The 21,714-nt window shown below is 42.3% G+C and overlaps 1 protein-coding gene across 2 annotated transcripts in view; it reads left to right on the top strand.

The window, feature by feature from the left end:
* The window catches only part of adcy9 (adenylate cyclase 9), a 121,302-nt gene that overhangs the window by 86,249 nt on the left and 13,339 nt on the right, over window positions 1-21,714 (top strand). Inside the window, exons 7-10 of one of the 2 annotated variants that reach the window (XM_061880515.1) lie at window positions 5,606-5,765; window positions 5,912-6,054; window positions 13,559-13,588; window positions 16,475-16,748. In XM_061880515.1, coding sequence (XP_061736499.1) covers window positions 5,606-5,765; window positions 5,912-6,054; window positions 13,559-13,588; window positions 16,475-16,748 — 607 coding nt within the window. The remainder of the gene's footprint in view (window positions 1-5,605; window positions 5,766-5,911; window positions 6,055-13,558; window positions 13,589-16,474; window positions 16,749-21,714) is intronic. The other variant, XM_061880516.1, reaches the window with a different exon arrangement.

Below are 21,714 nucleotides of genomic sequence, written 5' to 3'. Positions count from 1 at the left end.
AGAGCTGAGACGGAAGAAATAACATTCATGTGTTACTGGCGAGATTGACAGACATGACAGACATTTGCTGAAAAGCCTAAAATAATATTTATTGCAAAATAAATCATTGTTCGCAAATATGACCAAGGCTGTCATGTCCGTCATTGGTGGTCCAAGGAACCCTGAGGAGCGAGACCTCCACTAATGTATTCTTCTATCGACCTAAGTACGGTTTCTCCTACACACTTCTGAGGCTGGAATGAGTCCAGCGCCCCGGGAGGTTGAAACATTACATTGCACTTGCAGTTTGGATGCAGTGTATACCACACATGATAAAACGATACGGAAGACTTTTAGAAAGCTATCAAACCTCAGGGTTACCCATAGATTGCCAAGATAACTGTGGTGTTGGGGGCATGGTCACAATAATGTAATCGTATAGTTAGCATAATTTTATGACATGATTTTCTTTAGTAAGGCAACAATGTGTTTTTACCCAGTATTTACAAAATTGTTTTATATTATTTAGTTTTGCTCTATTTTCAATTGTTGCTGCTTATTGTACAATGTACTTTGTTGAGAATTGTTAAATTGTCTCGAGACTTTTTTATTATTTATAACGTCTAGCAACCGATCTTACATCTTTTTCTGTTGTTAGTATTGACTGTACTCGTGTTTAGAGAGACGCCTTATGTCGCTCGACGTCAGTGGCAAACAGCGAGCGAAACGAGCATGACGTCCCACTTGTTTCGCGCTGCTGCTCCAGTTGGACTTCCTCCTAAAAGCCGCCCCTGTACTCTCAATATTTCCACATTTTCTACATCGCTGTCCGCTGGTATATCTCGAATATATTAAAGTACGTCCACATCGCAGACATGCTGCCTACGCTGTAAACTATGCCGTGCATATTACCTACTTTGTCACAACATCCTGTTTCAGCAGCCCCGTTTCAGTGGTCAAAATCTTTTTTCGGCGGCCAAATTTTCCATGCATTACTAGTCAATAGTGTGCAAATAATAGGCTATATATATATATATATATATATATATATATATATATATATATCAATCAATCAATCAATGTTTACTTATATAGCCCTAAATCACTAGTGTCTCAAAGGGCTGCACAAACCACTACGACATCCTCGGTAGGCCCACATAAGGGCAAGGAAAACTCACACCCAGTGGGACGTCGGTGACAATGATGACTATGAGAACCTTGGAGAGGAGGTAAGCAATGGATGTCGAGCGGGTCTAACATGATACTGTGAAAGTTCAATCAATAATGGATCCAACACAGTCGCGAGAGTCCAGTCCAAAGCGGATCCAACACAGCAGCGAGAGTCCCGTTCACAGTGGAGCCAGCAGGAAACCATCCCAAGCGGAGGCGGATCAGCAGCGCAGAGATGTCCCCAGCCGATACACAGGCAAGCAGTACATGGCCACCGGATAGGACCGGACCCCCTCCACAAGGGAGAGTGGGACATAGGAGAAAAAGAAAAGAAACGGCAGATCAACTGGTCTAAAAAGGGAGTCTATTTAAAGGCTAGAGTATACAAATTAGTTTTAAGGTGAGACTTAAATGCTTCTACTGAGGTGGCATCTCGAACTGTTACCGGGAGGGCATTCCAGAGTACTGGAGCCCGAAATGAAAACGCTCTATAGCCCGCAGACTTTTTTTGGGCTTTGGGAATCACTAATAAGCCGGAGTCCTTTGAACGCAGATTTCTTGCCGGGACATATGGTACAATACAATCGGCAAGATAGGATGGAGCTAGACCGTGTAGTATTTTATACGTAAGTAGTAAAACCTTAAAGTCACATCTTAAGTACACAGGAAGCCAGTGCAGGTGAGCCAGTACAGGCGTAATGTGATCAAACTTTCTTGTTCTTGTCAAAAGTCTAGCAGCCGCATTTTGTACCAACTGTAATCTTTTAATGCTAGACATGGGGACACCCGAAAATAATACGTTACAGTACATATATATATATATATATATATATATATAATCTCCATTCATACTGTAACAACCTGCTGGTAATGATGTTTTATGTCTTTGTGGTTTTGATTTGTTGTTCATTATTTACATGATTGCAAACACACCGTCCAATTTAAAGTCTCCAATAAATCTAACATGCATATTTTTGGAAGCTGGACTACCCGGAAAAAACCCCAAACACGCACAAGGAGATAATGCAAAGTCTACACACAGATGTCCAAATGGAGATCCAAAGAAGCACAGGGCGTTAAGTTAGACGTCACTGTCGATATTAATGTCAATATAGGGTATTTTTCACAGGCTTGAACAAGAAATGCATTATTTAACTTGAAATACCTTTATACTGGACTTTTTTTTTTCTCTCTTTACTTTTGCCGAGTGCCACATCTGGTGCGGGACCATATGTAGCGTTTATGCTGACAGATGCACATTATCCATAATAAATCATAGCGGAACATAATGATCCATCCATCAATCCATTTTCTACCGCTTGTCCCGTTCGGGGTAGCGGGGGATGCGGGAGCCTATTTCAGCTTCATTTATTTGAGATATTTTTTAATCAGCACCTTCAAGTCCGAGTCCATGGTTCTCGCCCGGAAAAGGGTGGAGTGCCATCTCCGGGTTGGGGAGGAGATCTTGCCCCAAGTGGAGGAGTTCAAGTACCTAGGAGTCTTGTTCACGAGTGAGGGAAGAGTGGATCGTGAGATCGACAGGCGGTGCAGCGTTCAGTAATGCGGACACTGTATCGATCCGTTGTGGTGAAGAAGGAGCTGAGCTGGAAGGCAAAGCTCTCAATTTACCCGTCAATCCACGTTCCTATCCTCACCTATGCTCATGAGCTTTGGGTCATGACCAAAAGGACAAGATCACGGGTACAAGCGGCCAAAATGAGTTTCCTCCGCCGGGTGGCGGGGCTCTCCCTTAGAGATAGAGTGAGAAGCTCTTCCATCCGAGAGGAACTCAAAGTAAAGCTGCTGCTCCCCCACATCGAGAGGAGCCAGATGAGGTGAGTTCGGGCATCTGCTCAGGATGCCACCCGAACGCCTCCCTAGGGGGGATTTTTGGGCACGTCCGACCGGTAGGAGGCCACAGGGAAGACCCAGGACACGTTGGGAAGACTATGTCTCCCGGCTGGCCTGGGAACGCCTCGGGATACCCCGGGAAGAGCTGGAGGAAGTGGCTGGGGAGAGGGAAGGCTGGGTTACCCTGCTTAGGCTGCTGCCCCCGTGACCTGACCTCAGATGAGCGGAAGAAGATGGATGGATGGATGGATAATTTTCAAAGTAATTATGGCCGCAAGTGCATAAATAATAGACTATACACAGTAGAGCATGCACCTGGGGATAGGTTGATTGGCAACACTAAATGGGCCCTAGTGTGTGAATGTGAGTGTGAATGTTGTCCGTCTATCTGTGTTGGCCCTGTGATGAGATGGCGACTTGTCCAGGGTGTAAAGGCCTTCCGCCCGAATGCAGCTGGGACAAGCGGTAGAAAATGAAAGGATGGATACAGTAGAGCTGGGAATCTTTGGGCACCCCACGATTCGATTCGGTTTTAGGGGGTAACGATTCAATTCAGGATCGAGTCTCGATTCAAAACGATTCTCGATTCAAAATCCCTATCTTTTAATAACATTAGGTGCTTTTTCTTTGATTAACTACATTCCCACATATAACAGCTAAACAGCTGTGATAAAGTCCTATATTTCTTAAAAGAAAAACTGTTTTTGTTTAATAAAATTCTACCCAAACATTTAATAAAGTCAAATAAAAGTAAGGGAAGTATCCAACATTTCTCTTTTCTAAAGTAAATTCTGTACAGCAGATCTACAATATGATTTCCCTGGATAAAACAGATAAAAACTTTTTTTTTAATATATATATATTTTTCATTTTAGGAATCGATTAAGAATCGTTACAAATAAGAATCGCGATTCTTCCAAAAAGCGTTTTTTTTGTTTTTTTTGACACTATATTACTTTAATTTGTTTTCATGTTAAAACAAAAACAACACATTTTTAAGGTGTGGCGGCATATACAGTATTTTGTGGTGGTAGTTCGCCACGATCATTTCCATGTGGGGGAAACCCAGACGTTTTATCTACAGAATTACATCCTGCCGGAAGAAAGCTGTTATAGTTTGTAAACACGTACCACGTCACCATGAGGACACACGTACACGTGACAAAGACTGCCTGACATAATACGGCATTTTCAAATTTAAGTGTGAACTTTCACACAGATTTCAATGACAGTCATAAAAACTCCATGTTCAATCATTTTCACATAGCCAAAAAAAAAGGAATCATGGCGAAGTCCGGCTCTTTCGTTATGAGCGTGGGCGTGTCTGGGAGCTGGATAGGACAATAAGAACAGCAGCAACGTGCACGTAAAAAACACACGAGTGCAAACGGCAGAATCGGGACTTGGACAGGTGTGTGTGCAAAAATACTTCCCAACTCTCTAAGATTCATAGTTGTGGCTATCATGCGACCACCCCCTACAACTCCCGGAAGGGACAAGCGGTAGAAAATGGAAGGATGGAGTGATTGATGTTGTAATCCTAGGGTTATTTGCTTAACACCTTGCATGCATACTTGCCAACGTTGAGACCTCCTAATTCGAGAGATGGGGTGTGGGAGTTGGTGTAGCGGGGTGTGTATATTGTAGCATCCCGGAAGAGTTAGTGCTGCAAAGGTTTCTGGGTATTTGTTCTGTTGTGTTATGGTGCGGATGTTCTCCCAAAATGTGTTTGTCATTCTTGTTTGGTGTGGGTTCACAGTGTGACGCATATTTGTAACAATGTTAAAGTTGCTGATATGGCCACCCTCAGTGTGACCTGTATGGCTGTTGATCAAGTATGCATTGCATTCACTTATGTGTGTGTTAAAGCTGCATATGTTATGTGAATGGGCCGGCACGCTGTTTGTATGGAGGAGAAGCGGACGGGACGACAAGCGGACGGGACGACAGGTTGCAGAGGATGCCCAAAGCAGTGCCTTTAAGGCACGCCCCCAATATTGTAGTCTGGGTGGAAATCGGGAGAAGTCTGGGAGAATGGAAGCCCCCGGGAGATTATCGGGATTATCCGGGGAAAATCGGAAGGGTTGGCAAGTATGCTTGCATGCCATCCACGCCAAGTAGAAATGATGAAAAAAGTCGCTTCTGGAAGAGACACATTAGCAATAATATTGGATTAAAAGAAAGAAAATTATACTTGAGGACAATGGAGGATATGGATTTAGAGGTGTCATGTCATGTCATGGGCGGTATAGCTCGGTTGCAGGTTTGATCCCCGCTTCTGCCATCCTGGTCACCGCCGTTGTGTCCTTGGGCAAGACACTTTTCCCACCTGCTCCCAGTGCCACCCACACTGGTTTAAATATGTAACTTTATCACTATGTAAAGTGCTTTGAGTCACTAGAGAAAAGCACTATATAAATATAATTCACTTCACTTCACATGTTTATTGTGAAATTCAAAAAAGGAAACTCACAAAAACACATACAAAGGGTTTGTATTAAATTAAAAAAGTCCAAATTCATATATTTTTTTTAATAAAAGTATGAATAGCTTTGAGTCACAGATAGTGGATTAATACTGACATGAATAATTTCCTTCTTTGCAGTATGGCCTTCTATTTGGAGGAAGTAATGAACTGTACCCGCTCTCTACTCCTGGTGGTTTCCGGCTGGGTGGCTCGTCATGTGATCGGGGCCGTGTTGGTCTCCTTACCAGCCATCTCGGTCTTGTCCCACCTTACGTTCGGTGTCCAGCTACCACTTCAGGTAAACTTGGGCGTTTTAAAAGACAATGTTTTAGCTACAAATGACCTATGTCTTTTTTTTATTTACACTCTTTTATGGATTTGTTTTGCGTTGAGAAAAATATGTTGCTTGTTGTCTGAAGCACCTTTCCCTCCCCCTTCTTCCAGCTGACAATGTTCTTGTGTTGTGCCACCATCCTTGCCATCATTCAGTACTGTAACTTCTGCCAGCTAAGTTTTTGGATGCGCTCAGTGCTGGCCACTGCTACTGGGGTCACCTTGTTGCTATTGCTTTACAGCACCTTGCACAGGTAAGTACACCCAACAATATTTACACAAGCATGTTGACACAGTTGTATTATTAAACTCTATTAATGCTTCATAGCCCTCGTCCAAACCTATTAGTCAGCCCATGTTGGTCGTTTAGCGCTGTGGTTCTCAAATGGGGGTACGCGTACCCCTCGGGGTACTTGAAGGTATGCCAATGGGTAGGGGAGATTTTTTTTAAATATTCTAAAAATAGCAACAATTCAAAAATCCTTTATAGATATATTAATTGAATAATACTTCAACAAAATATGAATGTAAGTTCATAAACTGTGAAAAGAAATACAACAACGCATTATTCAGTGTTGACAGCTGGATTTTTTGTGGACATGTTCCATAAATATTGATGTTAATGATTTCTTTTTTTGTGAAGAATTGTTTAGAATTAAGTTCATGAATCCAGATGGATCTCTGTTACAATCCCCAAAGAGGGCACTTTAAGTTGTGGATTACTTCTATGTGTAGAACTTTTTTCCAAATAGTTCAAGAAAGACCACTAAAAATAAGCAATATTTTGCACTGTTACACAATTTAATAAATCAGAAATTGATGACATAGTGCTGTATTTTACTTCTTTATCTCTTTTGTTCAACCAAAAATGCTTTGCTCTGATTAGGGGGTACTTGAATAAAAAAAAATTTCAATGGGGGTACATCACTGAAAAAAGGTTGAGAACCACTGGTTTAGCGGTCCACTTAGCTGCGCATTATGGGATGGATTCCTACTCAATGACCCATTCACGATTGCCCTGTGTTTGTCTGACTGGCGAACTTTCCATGTCCTCTTCCTTCAGGCTCAGATAGATGTTACCCTGAACTGGAATAACTAGTTTAGAAAAATGATTGATGGATAGACTGATTTTGTTTACATGGTAACACTTGATTTAGTTGTACTAACACATGTGGATAAAACATTTAGGGCGTGATTACACTAAATGGATCAGTCCAAAATCAACTCTGCATGTTCCGTTCACACTAAGCCTTGATTTGGAAGTCAACCAAATTAAGCTACCGTTTGTTTTTTGTCTTACTGTACATCCTTTGGAACGCTAAAGCTGACCGGATGATTTGTTGCAAACACTTTCATTTGCATATGCTGCCAGTATCAGATGCAAACTGCCGCACACACAAAGTACACACTCCGCCGGGAGTCGTGCCAGTGTTCCACCATTCATAAACGAATGTGGCCTAGTCACTCATGCGTCCGTCCTTCAAGAAGACACAGAAAACTAACAATATAAAGGCTACACAGTGACACATGTCTTTGTCATGAACAGGGCGTTTTTTCCTAAACCATACATGTTACGGGTAAATGTGAGTGGGATTCTCTCACTCTGACAATGAATTGATTAACGTGGACCCCGACTTAAACAAGTTCAAAAACTTATTCGGGTGTTACCGTTTAGTGGTCAATTGTACGGAATATGTACTGTACTGTGCAATCTACTAATGAAAGTCTCAATCAATCAGACACTATGTGCTTTCATCCAAGAAACACTCCAAGAAAAACCCTATAATAATAATAATAATAATAATAATAATAATAATAATGGATTATATTTATGACCCCAAAAGGGAATAAGCGGTAGGAAATGGATGGATGGATGGATGGATTATATTTATATAGCGTTTTTTCTAGTGACACTGAGAACCTATCATTGATGGTGGTAAGCTACCTTTGTAGCCACAGCTGCCCTGGGGTAGACTGACAGAAATATGGCTGCTAATTCACGCCGACAAGCATCTTTGACCATCACCAAACATTCATTCATATTTATTCATCACTTGAGGCAAGGTGGGTAAAGGTTCGTGCCCAAAGACACAATAGCAGTGACTAGGATGGCGGAAGCTGGATTTGTACCAGGAATTCGCAAGTTTATGGATGTCCACGCGACGAGGCATACAATAAGGCGACCGCGCACATTAGTCGTGTTTGGGCTAACGCAGGGATGTCAAACTCAAATACAGAGTGGGCCGAAATTCTAAACTAAACAAAGCCGCGGGCCAAAGTTGAACAACTTAACCTTTTAATAGGGACCCAAACAAGTTTTGCATTGAATATTGAACAAGCAAGGCTTATATAACTTTATAGTGACATGCAAAATCGAGTTTTGTTGGTAGCGGGGGTGTATATGTTTTGGACACTCGGGTGAAGAGAGGGGCGGAGCTTTCTACCGATCACCACCTGGTGGTGAGTTGGCTGCGATGGTGGGGGAGGATGCCGGACAGACCTGGCAGGCCCAAACGCATTGTGAGGGTCTGCTGGGAACGTCTGGCAGAGTCTCCTGTCAGAGAGAGTTTCAATTCACACCTCCGGGAGAACTTTGAACATGTCACGAGGGAGGTGCGGGACATTGAGTCCGAGTGGACCATGTTCCAAACCTCTATTGTCGAGGAGGCTGATTGGAGCTGTGGCCGCAAGGTTGTTGGTGCCTGTCGTGGTGGTAATCCCAGAACCCGTTGTTGGACACCAGCAGTGAGGGATGCCGTCAAGCTGAAGAAGGAGTCCTATCGGGTTCTTTTGGCTCATAGGACTCCGGAGGCAGTGGACGGGTACCGACGGGCCAAGCGGTGTGCAGCTTTAGCGGTCGCGGAGGCAAAAACTCGGACATGGGAAGAGTTCGGGGAAGCCATGGAAAACGACTTCCGGACGGCTTCGAAGCGATTCTGGACCACCATACGCCGCCTCAGGAAGGGGAAGCAGTGCACTATCAACACCGTGTATGGTGCAGATGGTGTTCTGCTGACTTCGACTGCGGATGTTGTGGATCGGTGGAGGGAATACTTCGAAGACCTCCTCAATCCCACCAACACGTCTTCCTTTGAGGAAGCAGTGCCTGGGGAATCTGTGGTAGACTCTCCTATTTCTGGGGCTGAGGTCGCTGATGTAGTTAAAAAGCTCCTCGGCGGCAAGGCCCCGGGGGTGGATGAGATCCGCCCGGAGTTCTTTAAGGCTCTGGATGCTGTGGGGCTGTCTTGGTTGACAAGACTCTGCAGCATCGCGTGGACATCGGGGGCGGTACCTCTGGATTGGCAGACCGGGGTGGTGGTCCCTCTCTTTAAGAAGGGGGACCGGAGGGTGTGTTCCAACTATCGTGGGATCACACTCCTCAGCCTTCCCGGTAAGGTTTATTCAGGTGTACTGGAGAGGAGGCTTCGCCGGATAGTCGAACCTCGGATTCAGGAGGAACAGTGTGGTTTTCGTCCTGGTCGTGGAACTGTGGACCAGCTCTATACTCTCGGCAGGGTTTTTGAGGGTGCATGGGAGTTTGCCCAACCAGTCTACATGTGCTTTGTGGACTTGGAGAAGGCATTCGACCGTGTCCCTTGGGAAGTCCTGTGGGGAGTGCTCAGAGAGTATGGGGTATCGGACTGTCTTATTGTGGCAGTCCGCTCCCTGTATGATCAGTGTCAGAGCTTGGTCCGCATTGCTGGCAGTAAGTCGGACACGTTTCCAGTGAGGGTTGCACTCCGCCAAGGCTGCCCTTTGTCACCGATTCTGTTCATAACTTTTATGGACAGAATTTCTAGGCGCAGCCAAGGCGTTGAGGGGATCCGGTTTGGTGGCCACGGGATTAGGTCTCTGCTTTTTGCAGATGATGTAGTCCTGATGGCTTCATCTGGCCGGGATCTTCAGCTCTCACTGGATCGGTTTGCAGCCGAGTGTGAAGCGACCGGAATGAGAATCAGCACCTCCAAGTCCGAGTCCATGGTTCTCGCCCGGAAAAGGGTGGAGTGCCATCTCCGGGTTGGGGAGGAGACCCTGCCCCAAGTGGAGGAGTTCAAGTACCTAGGAGTCTTGTTCATGAGTGGGGGAAGAGTGGATCGTGAGATCGACAGGCGGATCGGTGCGGCGTCTTCAGTAATGCGGACGTTGTATCGATCCGTTGTGGTGAAGAAGGAGCTGAGCCGGAAGGCAAAGCTCTCAATTTACCGGTCGATCTACGTTCCCATCCTCACCTATGGTCATGAGCTTTGGGTCATGACCGAAAGGATAAGATCACGGGTACAAGCGGCCGAAATGAGTTTCCTCCGCCGGGTGGCGGGGCTCTCCCTTAGAGATAGGGTGAGAAGCTCTGCCATCCGGGAGGAGCTCAACGTAAAGCCGCTGCTCCTCCACATCGAGAGGAGCCAGATGAGGTGGTTCGGGCATCTGGTCAGGATGCCACCCGAACGCCTCCCTACGGATGTGTTTAGGGCACGTCCAGCTGGTAGGAGGCCACGGGGAAGACCCAGGACACGTTGGGAAGACTATGTCTCCCGGCTGGCCTGGGAACGCCCCGGGATCCCCCGGGAAGAGCTAGACGAAGTGGCTGGAGATAGGGAAGTCTGGGCTTCCCTGCTTAGGCTGCTGCCCCCGCGACCCGACCTCGGATAAGCGGAAGATGATGGATGGATGGATGGGGGTGTATATTGTAGCGTCCCGGAAGAGTTAGTGCTGCAAGGGGTTCTGGGTATTTGTTCTGTTGTGTTACGGTGCAGATGTTCTCCCAAAATGTGTTTGTCATTCTTGTTTGGTGTGGGTTCACAGTGTGGTGTAACAGTGTTAAAGTTGTTCATACGGCCACCCTCAGTGTGACCTGTATGGCTGTTGACCAATTTTGCCTTGCATTCACTTGTGTGTGTGTGTAGAAGCCGCATATATTACGTGACTGGGCGGGCACGCTGTTTGTATGGAGGAAAAGCGGACGTGACGACAGGTTGTAGAGGATGCTAAAAGCAGTACCTTTAAGGCACGCTCCCAATATTGTTGTCCGGGTGGAAATTCGGGAGAATAGTTGCCCCGGGAGATTTTCGCGAGGGGGGGGGGCACTGAAATTCGGGATTTTCCTGGAAAAATCGGAAGGGTTGGCAAGTATGAGAATTAGCGTTGAATGCGGGGATACAGCGGCACCGCCACTGTATAATACTGGCGGGCCAGCTCTAATGTTAATTCATTATTGCCTCAAGGGCCAAATGAAATTACACGGCTGGCCAAATTTGGCCCGTGGGCCAGAGTTTGACAGCCATGGGCTAATGGATTTTGGCTGGACCGTGATCATTGAACCATGCGACTATTTAATAGAAAATACATACTGCAGTGTCTATCAGACGCTATAAAAAGGACGAGGACTTGATCATCAACAATCACTTTATAGACCACAATGATCAGCAATCATGTTGCAAGCAGAATAACAGAAACATGTAATCCGTTTTTATCAATGGAGTTGATTCATGTTTTCACAGTTAATGTCAAACTGTCAGCTGTCGCTTGCACAAACAGACAGTTGTAGAAATCTTAGCATCTCACATAACATGAGTTTGGCTACACTGTATAATAACTTGGCTCGCAACGAGAGATGCTGAATTGTGGCTTTATTAGTGATATCCGATATGCCGATACTGTCCAGCACTGCATTTCCAATAAACATTGCAACTTTTCCCTCAAACTAATGTCAGGTCACATCGGGTGTAATGAATGAACGCATTATGCTTCTTTTACTGCGATGCCACTGGATGCATTTCACAAATAAACACAATTTGTACACAATTAGACAACTACTGCAGCAAAATAATCATTAAAGAATTTTGTGATTAGTATTTAAGGATTATTAAAGAATCTACTATAATTAACAAAAAGGTTGTGTGATTTTTCCAGAGATAATATATTGGATTCAAAGTATTAAAGGAAGACACTCTTTTTCTTCTTTGCATAACCAATACTTAACAGTCATTGCTAATTACATATTTACAATCTGAAGGCGAAACATGGAAATAATTCCACTCTGTGGACATATTTTTTGGAGGGTCATATGGGACACAAGTAAATAAATAAATTCATCTTTAAAAAAATGATGTGTTAATTTCTAATTGTAATTAAACACATAACAGTGTTATGAAATGTAATCTGTCTTCTTTGAAATTACATGTAATTATTTAATATTTCAATTAATTATTGATTTCATTCATTCATGATTTATTGAACTGTTTCATGATGTAATTAATTGTTCCATGATTTATTAATTATTTCATGATTAATTTAATTATTTAATAGTTACATGAGTTTTAAAGACATGCACCTGGGGATAGGTTGATTGGCAACAATAAATTGGCCCTAGTGTGTGAATGTTGTCTGTCTATCTGTGTTGGCCCTGCGATGAGGTGGCGACTTGTCCAGGGTGTACCCCGCCTTCCGCCCGATTGTAGCTGAGATAGGCGCCAGCGCCCCCTGCGACCCCGAAAGGGAATAAGCGGTAGGAAATGGATGGATGGATGAGTTTTAAAAAAAAAAATGTAATTATTTATTTATTTTATGATTTACTTATTTATTTTGCGATATAAGGACGATTTCAGGATGTATTTAATTCCCGAACCTGTTTGTCAGCGCTTCATGAATTTATTTTATCTGTCAAAATTTAGCCATGGAAGTCAGTGCTTGGGATTTTAGAATTATAATTTTGTATAAATCTTAGTTAATTAATATAATCGTGAACATAAATCATAGATGAATTGTGAGCTAATATAATTGTCATGAACTACATAAATTACTAAACTACATACTATTATTTTTTTCTATATTTTTTTAGTTTAATTTTTTTTCTCACCCACCCATTGTTTACCTGTATTTCACTTTTTTTGTAAGGAGTGCCGGAAGTTGACAGACCCGTCAGCGATCCTGCTCTGTCTCCCTGTATTGTTTGTCTGCTCTTGAATGGGATTGTGCTGAAAATTTTAATTTTCCCTTTAGGGATTAATAAAGTATTTCTGCTTCTGATTCTGAAATAATAATTAAATTATGAGTATTTAATTAAATCATAAAATAATTTTCTAAATCATGAAATAATTCAATAATCAAATGTAATTTTACATTAAAATAAATTAATGACACATTTCATAACATTTGTGCATGTAATTCCAAATATAATTAATAATGACACATTAACGTAATTATTTAAAGATGTATTTTTTTATTTAATTGTGTCCCATTTGACCGTCCATAATGTTGAGTTTGAGCTTGCATGCTTATTGGTTTCTGGAACACAGTTTGATGAAAGTCATCACAAATCCAATATGAAAAAAATTACATCGATATTATCCAATATCACATTTTTATACCAGTATCGGCGTACATCCATACTGGCATCCGTTGCAGAGTGTACCCCACCTCTCACCTGAAGTCAGCTAGGATAGGCTGCGGCTCCCCTATGATACACAAAGTGAAAAATGTTTTTATCATGTTTGAATTGAGCAGTGTGTAAATGGCCCCTTACAGGCTAAAAGGCCGGCAGCATTGTGCCACCCATAGTCGTGGATGAAGCCATTCAATAGAGAAGGTCAATTCCCCTTGCTGTGACAGGTTGTCCAAATTTTTGCCAAGTGCATCTATAGCTGCAGGAATTCTCTTACTCATAGTCAAACTCAAAATGTCTAAATATCAGGCAAAGATAAACCGATTTATATGTTTGTATGTGTCAACAGTCCTGATTGACAGCACTCTCCTCTCTTTCAGCTCAAGTAATAACAGCTTGCCAGTTCATGGGTGAGTGTTTGCGTGGGAACAGATGTGTATGACGGATGAGTGACATTTCAAAGGTCAACAAGAGCAGTAGACTTCTTTTTATAGTTTTCATATAACAGCAGCCTTGACTTGCTTTTACTCAATCTCATTATTCTCCCCCAACCCCTCTGTCTATATCGCTCCGTCTCTCCCGGTGCACCAGCTATAATGCCTGCTAAATGTCACTTCTGTTGATAAAGCTGCATAAAGCCTGCTTTGGCTTGTATTTTTATATATTTTTGCAGCGCCCCATGTCAACCGACTGTACTGCAGAGGACGTGGAAAGGATTATGGCTCTTATTCAGTTGGCCAAATACAAGACTCTTATCAGGGAAATGACCTCTGTCATTATGTGTAATCACAATAGGTTATCTACACCTCTCTCTAATTTAATCACTGTCACTTGTGCACTCGCAGAGAACAAAGTGTGTGCTATTCATAGTACATTTTTGGAACAATAATTGAACAATTTACGGTTAACTTCATCACAGCAGCGTCACTAGGTCTGAGGTTCCTTGAAAAGTATTTGCACTTGCAAGATCTTTTCGCTCACAACTTTTTGGCCTTGTATTAGAATTACAAAACAAACACTGAATACATCTAAAAAGTAGTGTTGTCCCGATACCAATATTTTGGTACCGGTACCAAAATTATTTCGATGCTTTTCGGTACTTTTTGATACTTTTCTAAATAAAGGAGACCACAAACAAGTGCTTTATTGGCTTTATTTGAACAAAAATCCTTTGGTACATTAAACATATGTTTCTTATTGCAAGTTTGTCCTTAAATAAAATAGTGAACAAAAAAGAAAACGTGTCTCTTATTACTAAGTAAGCAAATAAAGCCTCTTAATTTAGTCTGCTGCCATATGCAGTAACATATTGTGTCATTTCGCATTCTATTATTATGTAAAAATTATTAAGGACACGTGGTAGAAAACTGATTATTAGTCTACTTCAGGGGTGTCCACACTTTTTCTGCAGGCGAGCTACTTTTCAATGGACCAACTCGAGGGGATCTACCTCATTTATATATATCATTTATATTTATTTATTTATGAAAGAGACATTTTTGTAAACAAGTTAACTGTGTTTAATGATAATACAAGCATGTGTAACACATATGTCTTTCTTTCACGAAGACAAGAATATAAGTTGGTGTATTACCTGATTCTGATGACTTGCATTGATTGGAATCAGACAGTAATGATGATAACGCCCACATTTTCAAATGGAGGAGAAAAAAAGTTGTCCTTTCTGTACAATACCACATGAAAGTGGTTGGTTTTTGGCATCTAATTCATCCAGCTTCCATACACTTTACAAGAAAAACATTGGCGGCAAATTCCGTAGCTTGCTTGATTGACATTCACGGCACCCGAGGGTCTTGTGAGATGACGCTGGCTGCTGCCAGTTCATTATTATGAAAAAATGACAGAGAGGAAGGCAAGAAACACTTTTTATTTCAACAGACTTTCGCGCCGTCCCTTCCGTCAAAACTCTAAAGGCCGACTGCACATTTCCTATCTTCACAATAAAAGCCCTGCTTCATGCTGCCTGCGCTAACAAAATAAGAGTCTCGGAAAGCTGGCGTGCACAAGTGATGTGCACGCCAGCTTTCTGAGGGATCGCTTGTGCACGCCAGTTTTCCGAGACTCTGTATTTAGTTAGCGCAGGCAGCATGAAGCAGGGCTTTTATTGTGAAGATAGGAAATGTGCAGTCGGCCTTTAGAGTTTTGACGGAAGGTACGGCGCGAGAGTCTGTTGAAATAAAATGTGTTTCTCGCCTTTCTCCCGGTCATATTTTAATAATAATGATCTTGCAGCAGCCAGCGTCATCTCACAAGACCCTCCGGTACCGTGAATGTCATTTAAGTGACGTCTTGGTGAAGATTGATGATCACTAATTTTTAGGTCTATTTTTTTAAAAGCCTGGCTCGAGATCGACCGACACACCCCCCGCGGTCGACTGGTAGCTCGCGATCGACGTAATGGGCACCCCTGGTCTACTTGTTCATTTACTGTTAATATCGGCTTACTTTCTCTTTTAACATGTTCTATCTACACTTTTCAATTCAACACGAGTCCTGTTATTTATTATTTGGTATATAAATTATAGTACATCCTTTTCAAAACGTGTTACAGGTTTTAAATGCTTCTCTTAGCTGCTGACGTACGACTCAGTGTTGGCCTGAAAACGTCTTTTTAGATAAACATTTTTTTAAAAATGTTATTCCCAAAAATCCCAGAATGTAAATCAGTATAATTAAAACAAATAGAGCAAACCCAACCCCAACCCAGTCCCAGCTTTACAGAACTTAGAAATGTACAAATAAATACAGAAAACATACAAAGACAATACTAAATAAAGAAGAAAATAACAAATTAATAAAAGCAACATTATCAATAATAACATTACCAATAATAGTTTGTTTTTAATCCAGAAATGTAGTTTGGAAAATTGCAAATAAATATACATACCGGCATATAAGTATATACAGTATATTTTAAACAATTTCTATGTGAATCGTTTTTTTTAGCACCCCTACTGTTTACCAATCAACAAACTGCAGTTGGTCTTGCTGCACCCCTAAGGTGCATTACCACCCAACAGTTAAGTGGGTACAGGTGATATTTATAACCTCAGAAATAGTGTACTGTAACGAACCAAACTGCAGCTTTGTGGAAACACATCTTAAGTTCATGATTTAGGTAATGAGTTTCCAGTAGTGTGATCAAATACATTTTTTTTTTATCATATCAAAGATTTAGGTACATTTGTCCAAGTATTATCAGTTGTGGATTGTTTGGTTCTTCCTTTTGATCCTCTCAAATCCTTCACTCTCGTTCTGTTCCAATCCTTTTTCAGACTGAACATCTCCACATTAAGTGGGGACGGTTCACCCGACGCTGATGTTCCTCTGCGACCTCACGATCTTCTGGTGCCGGAGGCAGTCCTTGCCTTCTTTCTGCTTCTTCTCCTGGTCTGGTTTCTCAACCGCGAGTTTGAGGTCAGCTACCGTCTGCATTACCATGGCAACGTGGAGGCTGACAAGCACCGCTCCAAGATCCAGACGATGCGGGACCAAGCGGAGTGGTTACTGGGCAACATAATCCCCATCCATGTTGCTGACCAACTCAAGGTTTTTGTCACCATTGAATCACAAATCTTGGGGCCTGGGATCTGAGCCGAGGATGTTGTTGTGGCTTGTGCAGCCCTTTGAGACACTCGTGATTTAGGGCTATATAAGTAAACATTGATTCATTGATTGACAAATGTCACCTGAGCTGACTTTTTCTTTAGAATAACTACATCTCATTTAAAAAAGCGTATCTAAGATATTTTTGATGTGATATATTATGGGGAATAACACGGTATGTGATATTGAAGACATGAATTTTAGAGACTATTCTGTTTTTTGCCCGCAAATATTTCTCCAAAAACAGGTCTTCTATCTATAGGAATGGCTACTAGAGATGCGCGGATACGCAATTATATAATCCGCAACCGCATCACAAAGTCGTCATCCACCCGCCATCCACCCGAACCAACATTTTATCAGAACCGCAACCGCCCGCCATCCGCCCGCAGAAATACATCAGAGGTTGGCCACCTTTACCACTCACAGAGCTATTTAAACCAGTTTCACAGAGTAATGAAGACAATTGGAGCCGCTAACGTTCTCGCGAATATCCAATTGGCGTTAATCCTGATGACAAGAATATGGGCGTGCTGTGAAGCCATTGCCTTTTACACCTTCAACAACATGTACAAACCAATTGTTAGTCCGGCAACATGTTGTGTGCAGCTTCCGCAATCACACGTACAAGATTGAAAGGCATACTGTGTGATACAGAGTACACTGATGGTTGTGATATAAACAACTTTAACACTTACTAATATGCGCCACGGTGTGAAGCCACACCAAACAAGAATTACAAACACATTTCAGGAGAACATCCTCACGGTAACACAACATAAACGCAACACAACAAATACCCAGAATCCTTTGTATCCGTGAGAATTCCTGAATATATTTTACATCCCCGCGACCCCAACCCCGCCCACCTTACCGACGCAGGGGGGGGAGATTATCATGGATACAAAGGATTATGTGTATTTGTTGTGTTGCGTTTATGTTGTGTTACTGGGAGGATATGTTTGTCAATCTTGTTTGGTGTGGCTTCACAGCGTGGCGCATATTACCAAGAGTGTTAAAATTGTTTATATCACAACTATCAGTGTACTCTGTGTCACCCAGTATGCCTTTCAGTCGTGTGCGTGTTGCTGTGGAAGCCACACACAACATGTTGCTGGACTGACAAGCAGATCGTACATGTTGTAGTAGGCGACAAAGTCAAAGGCTTCATAGCACGCCCTAATACTTATTATCTGAGTGACTACCGGCAGTCATTCTAGAGAATGTTTGCGTCTCCTATTGTCTTTTTCGCTTTGTGACACGGGTCTCAAATGGCTCTTTGAATGGCAAAGGATACCTATCCCAGAACCATGTATATCAAATATTTCCAGATGGTTCAACCGACACCCGCCCGAATCTAATTAAAATCTATTTTTTCATCATGTCACCCGCCCGACCCGCGGTTTATCCGCAGACTCTGCGGATTGGACCACAAACCGCGCATCTCTAATGGCTACTTGATCTAAGTTCTGTGATGGCATCACTGCATACGTAAACAATAGTTAACCGGAGCGATTGGGATCTTACAACAACTCAGGTTTCGATTCAGATTCTTAGGGAGATGATTCAATTCAAATCGATCCTCGCAGTATATAATTTGGTGGAAAAACAAAAGCTCCTCTTGGCTGCTAATGTAATGCGCAGTGAGGAAGCCCTGAGATGGCCTATTATTTTCATTTATTTTTTTAGTTGTTTGTTGAAAATTATGAATCGCTATAGAATCGAATAAGTAAGATTTGTGATTCAGATGTGAATCGATCCTTTTTTTTTGTAGCACTCCTGGTAAACAGACCTTAAAAAGAAATCGGTATCAATAGGGATCGTTCACGTTCTACTCACATAATAAACAAAAACAAAACGATTCTATTTTAATTTTTGTGGAATTTTGTGACATTCAAGTTTAACACACTAAGTTAAACACTGAACATTACAACACAAGCAAGTCGTTTTTGGAACCTTCTGTGGTCTACTCGTTTTGCTGCTATAATTAAACGTGGCTGTAGAATTAAAAAAAAAAAAACTTCAACCATTTGTTGTACATTTAATTCCTCCTTTTTGAATGTAAAAAGTAAAAATGTAAAATGTAAAAATGATTCCCGGGCGCGGCCACCGCTGCTGCCCACTGCTCCCCTCCCCCTTCCAGAGGGTAATCAAGGGTAATGGGTCAAATGCAGAGAATAATTTCGCCACATCTAGTATGTGTGTGACAATCATTGGTACTTTAACTTTAGCTTGAACTTAAAATTCAAATTACATACACCTCTACTCATAAAGCAATGTTCTATGTCATTACGGAATTACAGGTGGTCCTTGGTTTACGCACTCCATAAATGTATTAAATTATTATTTTTGGTCCGTTAACGCCAGACTGGCTTGAGAATTAGCTATTGCATGCATACCCCGCAGAGAATACAGTGTCAGTGTGTGTGCAGCAGTTGTGTACTCACTCTCTCGGCTGCATTGTGTTTTTCCTACTGCTCGAACCCAGGTCGCCAACGTGAAAGACAAGCGTGATGAGTTGGGAAATTGTGTTGGATGTAAATATAAACGGAATACAATGATTTGCAAATCCTTTTCAACCCATATTCAATTAAATGCATGACAAAGACAATGTTCAAACTCATAAACTTTTTTTTTTTTTTTGCAGATGAGAGTTAACTTAGAATTTCATGGCTGCAACACGTGCCAAAGTAGTTGGGAAAGGACATGTTCACCACTGTGTTACTTTTTTTTTTAACAACACTCAATAAACGTTTGGGAACTGAGGAAACTAATTGTTGAAGCTTTGAAAGTGGAATTCTTTCCCATTCTTGTTTTATGTAGAGCTTCAGTCGTTCAACAGTCCGGGGTCTCCGCTGTCGTATTTTACGCTTCATAATGCGCCACACATTTTCGATAGGAGACAGGTCTGGACTGCAGGCGGGCCAGGAAAGTACCCGCAATCTTTTTTCACGAAGCCACGCTTTTGTAACACTTGTCTTGCTGAAATAAGCAGGGGCGTCCATGATAATGTTGCTTGGATGACAACATATGTTGCTCCAAAACCTGTATGGAACTTTCAGCATTAATGGTGCCTTCACAGATGTGTAAGTTACCCATGCCTTGGGCACTAATAAAACCCCATACCATCACCGATGCTGACTTTTGAACTTTGCCCCTATACCAATCCGAATGTTTATTTTCCTCTTTGTTCTGGAGGACACCAAGTCCTCTGTTTCCAAATATAATTTGAAATGTGGACTCGTCAGACAACAGAACACCTTTCCACTTTGCATCAGTCCATTTTAGGTGAGCTCGGGCCCAGCAAAGCCGGCGGCGTTTCAGGATATTGTTGATAAAATGGGTTTGGCTTTGCGTAGTAGAGTTTTGACTTGCATTTACAGATGTAGCGACCATCTGTAGTTACTGACAGTGGTTTTATGAAGTGTTCCTGAGCCCATGTGGTGATATCCTTTACCCACTAATGTCGGTTTTTGATGCAGTACCGCCTGAGGGATCAAAGGTCTGTAGTATCATCGCTTACGTGCAGTGATTTCTCCAGATTGTCTGAACTTTTTGATGATTTTACTGACCGTAGATGGTAAAATCCCTAAATTCCTTGCAATAGCTCGTTCAGAAATGTTGTTCTAAAACTGTTCGACAATTTGCTTACAAAGTGGTGACCCTCACCCCATCCTTGTTTGTGAATTACTTAGCATTTCATGGAAGCTGCTTTTATACCCAATAATGGCACCCAACTGTTCCCAATTATCCTGTACACCTGTGGGATGTTCCATATAAGTGTTTGATGAGCATTCCTCAACTTTATCAGTATTTATTGCCACCTTTCCCAACATCTTTGTCACGTGTTGCTGGCATCAAATTCTAAAGTTAATGATTATTTACAACAACAAAAAATGTTTATCAGTTTGAACATCAAATATGTTGTTTTTGTAGCATATTCAAATGAATATGGGTTGAAAATTATTTGAAAATCATTGTATTCCGTTTATATTTACATCTAACACAATTCCCCAACTTATATGAAAACGGGGTTTGTATAATCTTCCGCCTGCTCCGCCGTTGAGGTCATCACCGTATCCCTGGCTAGGAGGCAGTCAGGTACTAGGCCTTTGCTAAGGGCCACCTGGGGTAACAGTAGTAAAGGGGTTAACCTCCTAGTGCCTTAAGACCCCCTAGAGGACGGCGTGGCGCAGTGGGAGAGTGGCCGTGCGCAACCCGAGGGTCCCTGGTTCAAATCCCACCTAGTACCAACCTCGTCACGTCCGTTGTGTCCTGAGCAAGACACTTCACCCTTGCTCCTGATGGGTGCTGGTTGGCGCCTTACATGGCAGCTCCCTCCATCAGTGTGTGAATGTGTGTGTGAATGGGTAAATGTGGAAGTAGTGTCAAAGCGCTTTGAGTACCTTGAAGGTAGAAAAGCGCTATACAAGTACAACCCATTTATTTATTTAGAGGAGCCGCCACTGCTGGATGCACTTTAACGTCATGCCCAGGACACAAGGCATACTCAATATTGGCTGCAGCGGCTCATTTTGTACCGTGTACTTGGATATTGTAAGACGAGGCGGTCAATCAACAATTAATGTATTGCAAATCTCAAACGGGCTACTTTTGGCTGCAACAGCATTAGCAAATACAACTTTTCCCTGTGCAAATCAATCAGAACTCACTTTACGTTCATGGCAGGCAAAAATGACAAATGTAACACTAACCAGCCCCTCCAGGAATTCGCAATGTCGCGATTGCACCAATTCAATCCAATTCAACCAATCACTGCAAATTACTTTTTAAGCGCAACGACAATAACGTTACATTCCGTTCAATTCTATTACGTGGCGCCTCTCCAATGTATGCAACTTTCCGGCACATTGTGGCAAATCGGCCACATTTTGAGCAATTGAATTTG

Source organism: Nerophis ophidion, linkage group LG20, assembly GCF_033978795.1.
Source record: "Nerophis ophidion isolate RoL-2023_Sa linkage group LG20, RoL_Noph_v1.0, whole genome shotgun sequence".
In the NCBI taxonomy this organism is placed as follows: Eukaryota; Metazoa; Chordata; class Actinopteri; order Syngnathiformes; family Syngnathidae; genus Nerophis; species Nerophis ophidion.
Note: the sequence above shows the minus strand (reverse complement) of the source record. Positions and strands in the feature narration are given on the sequence as shown.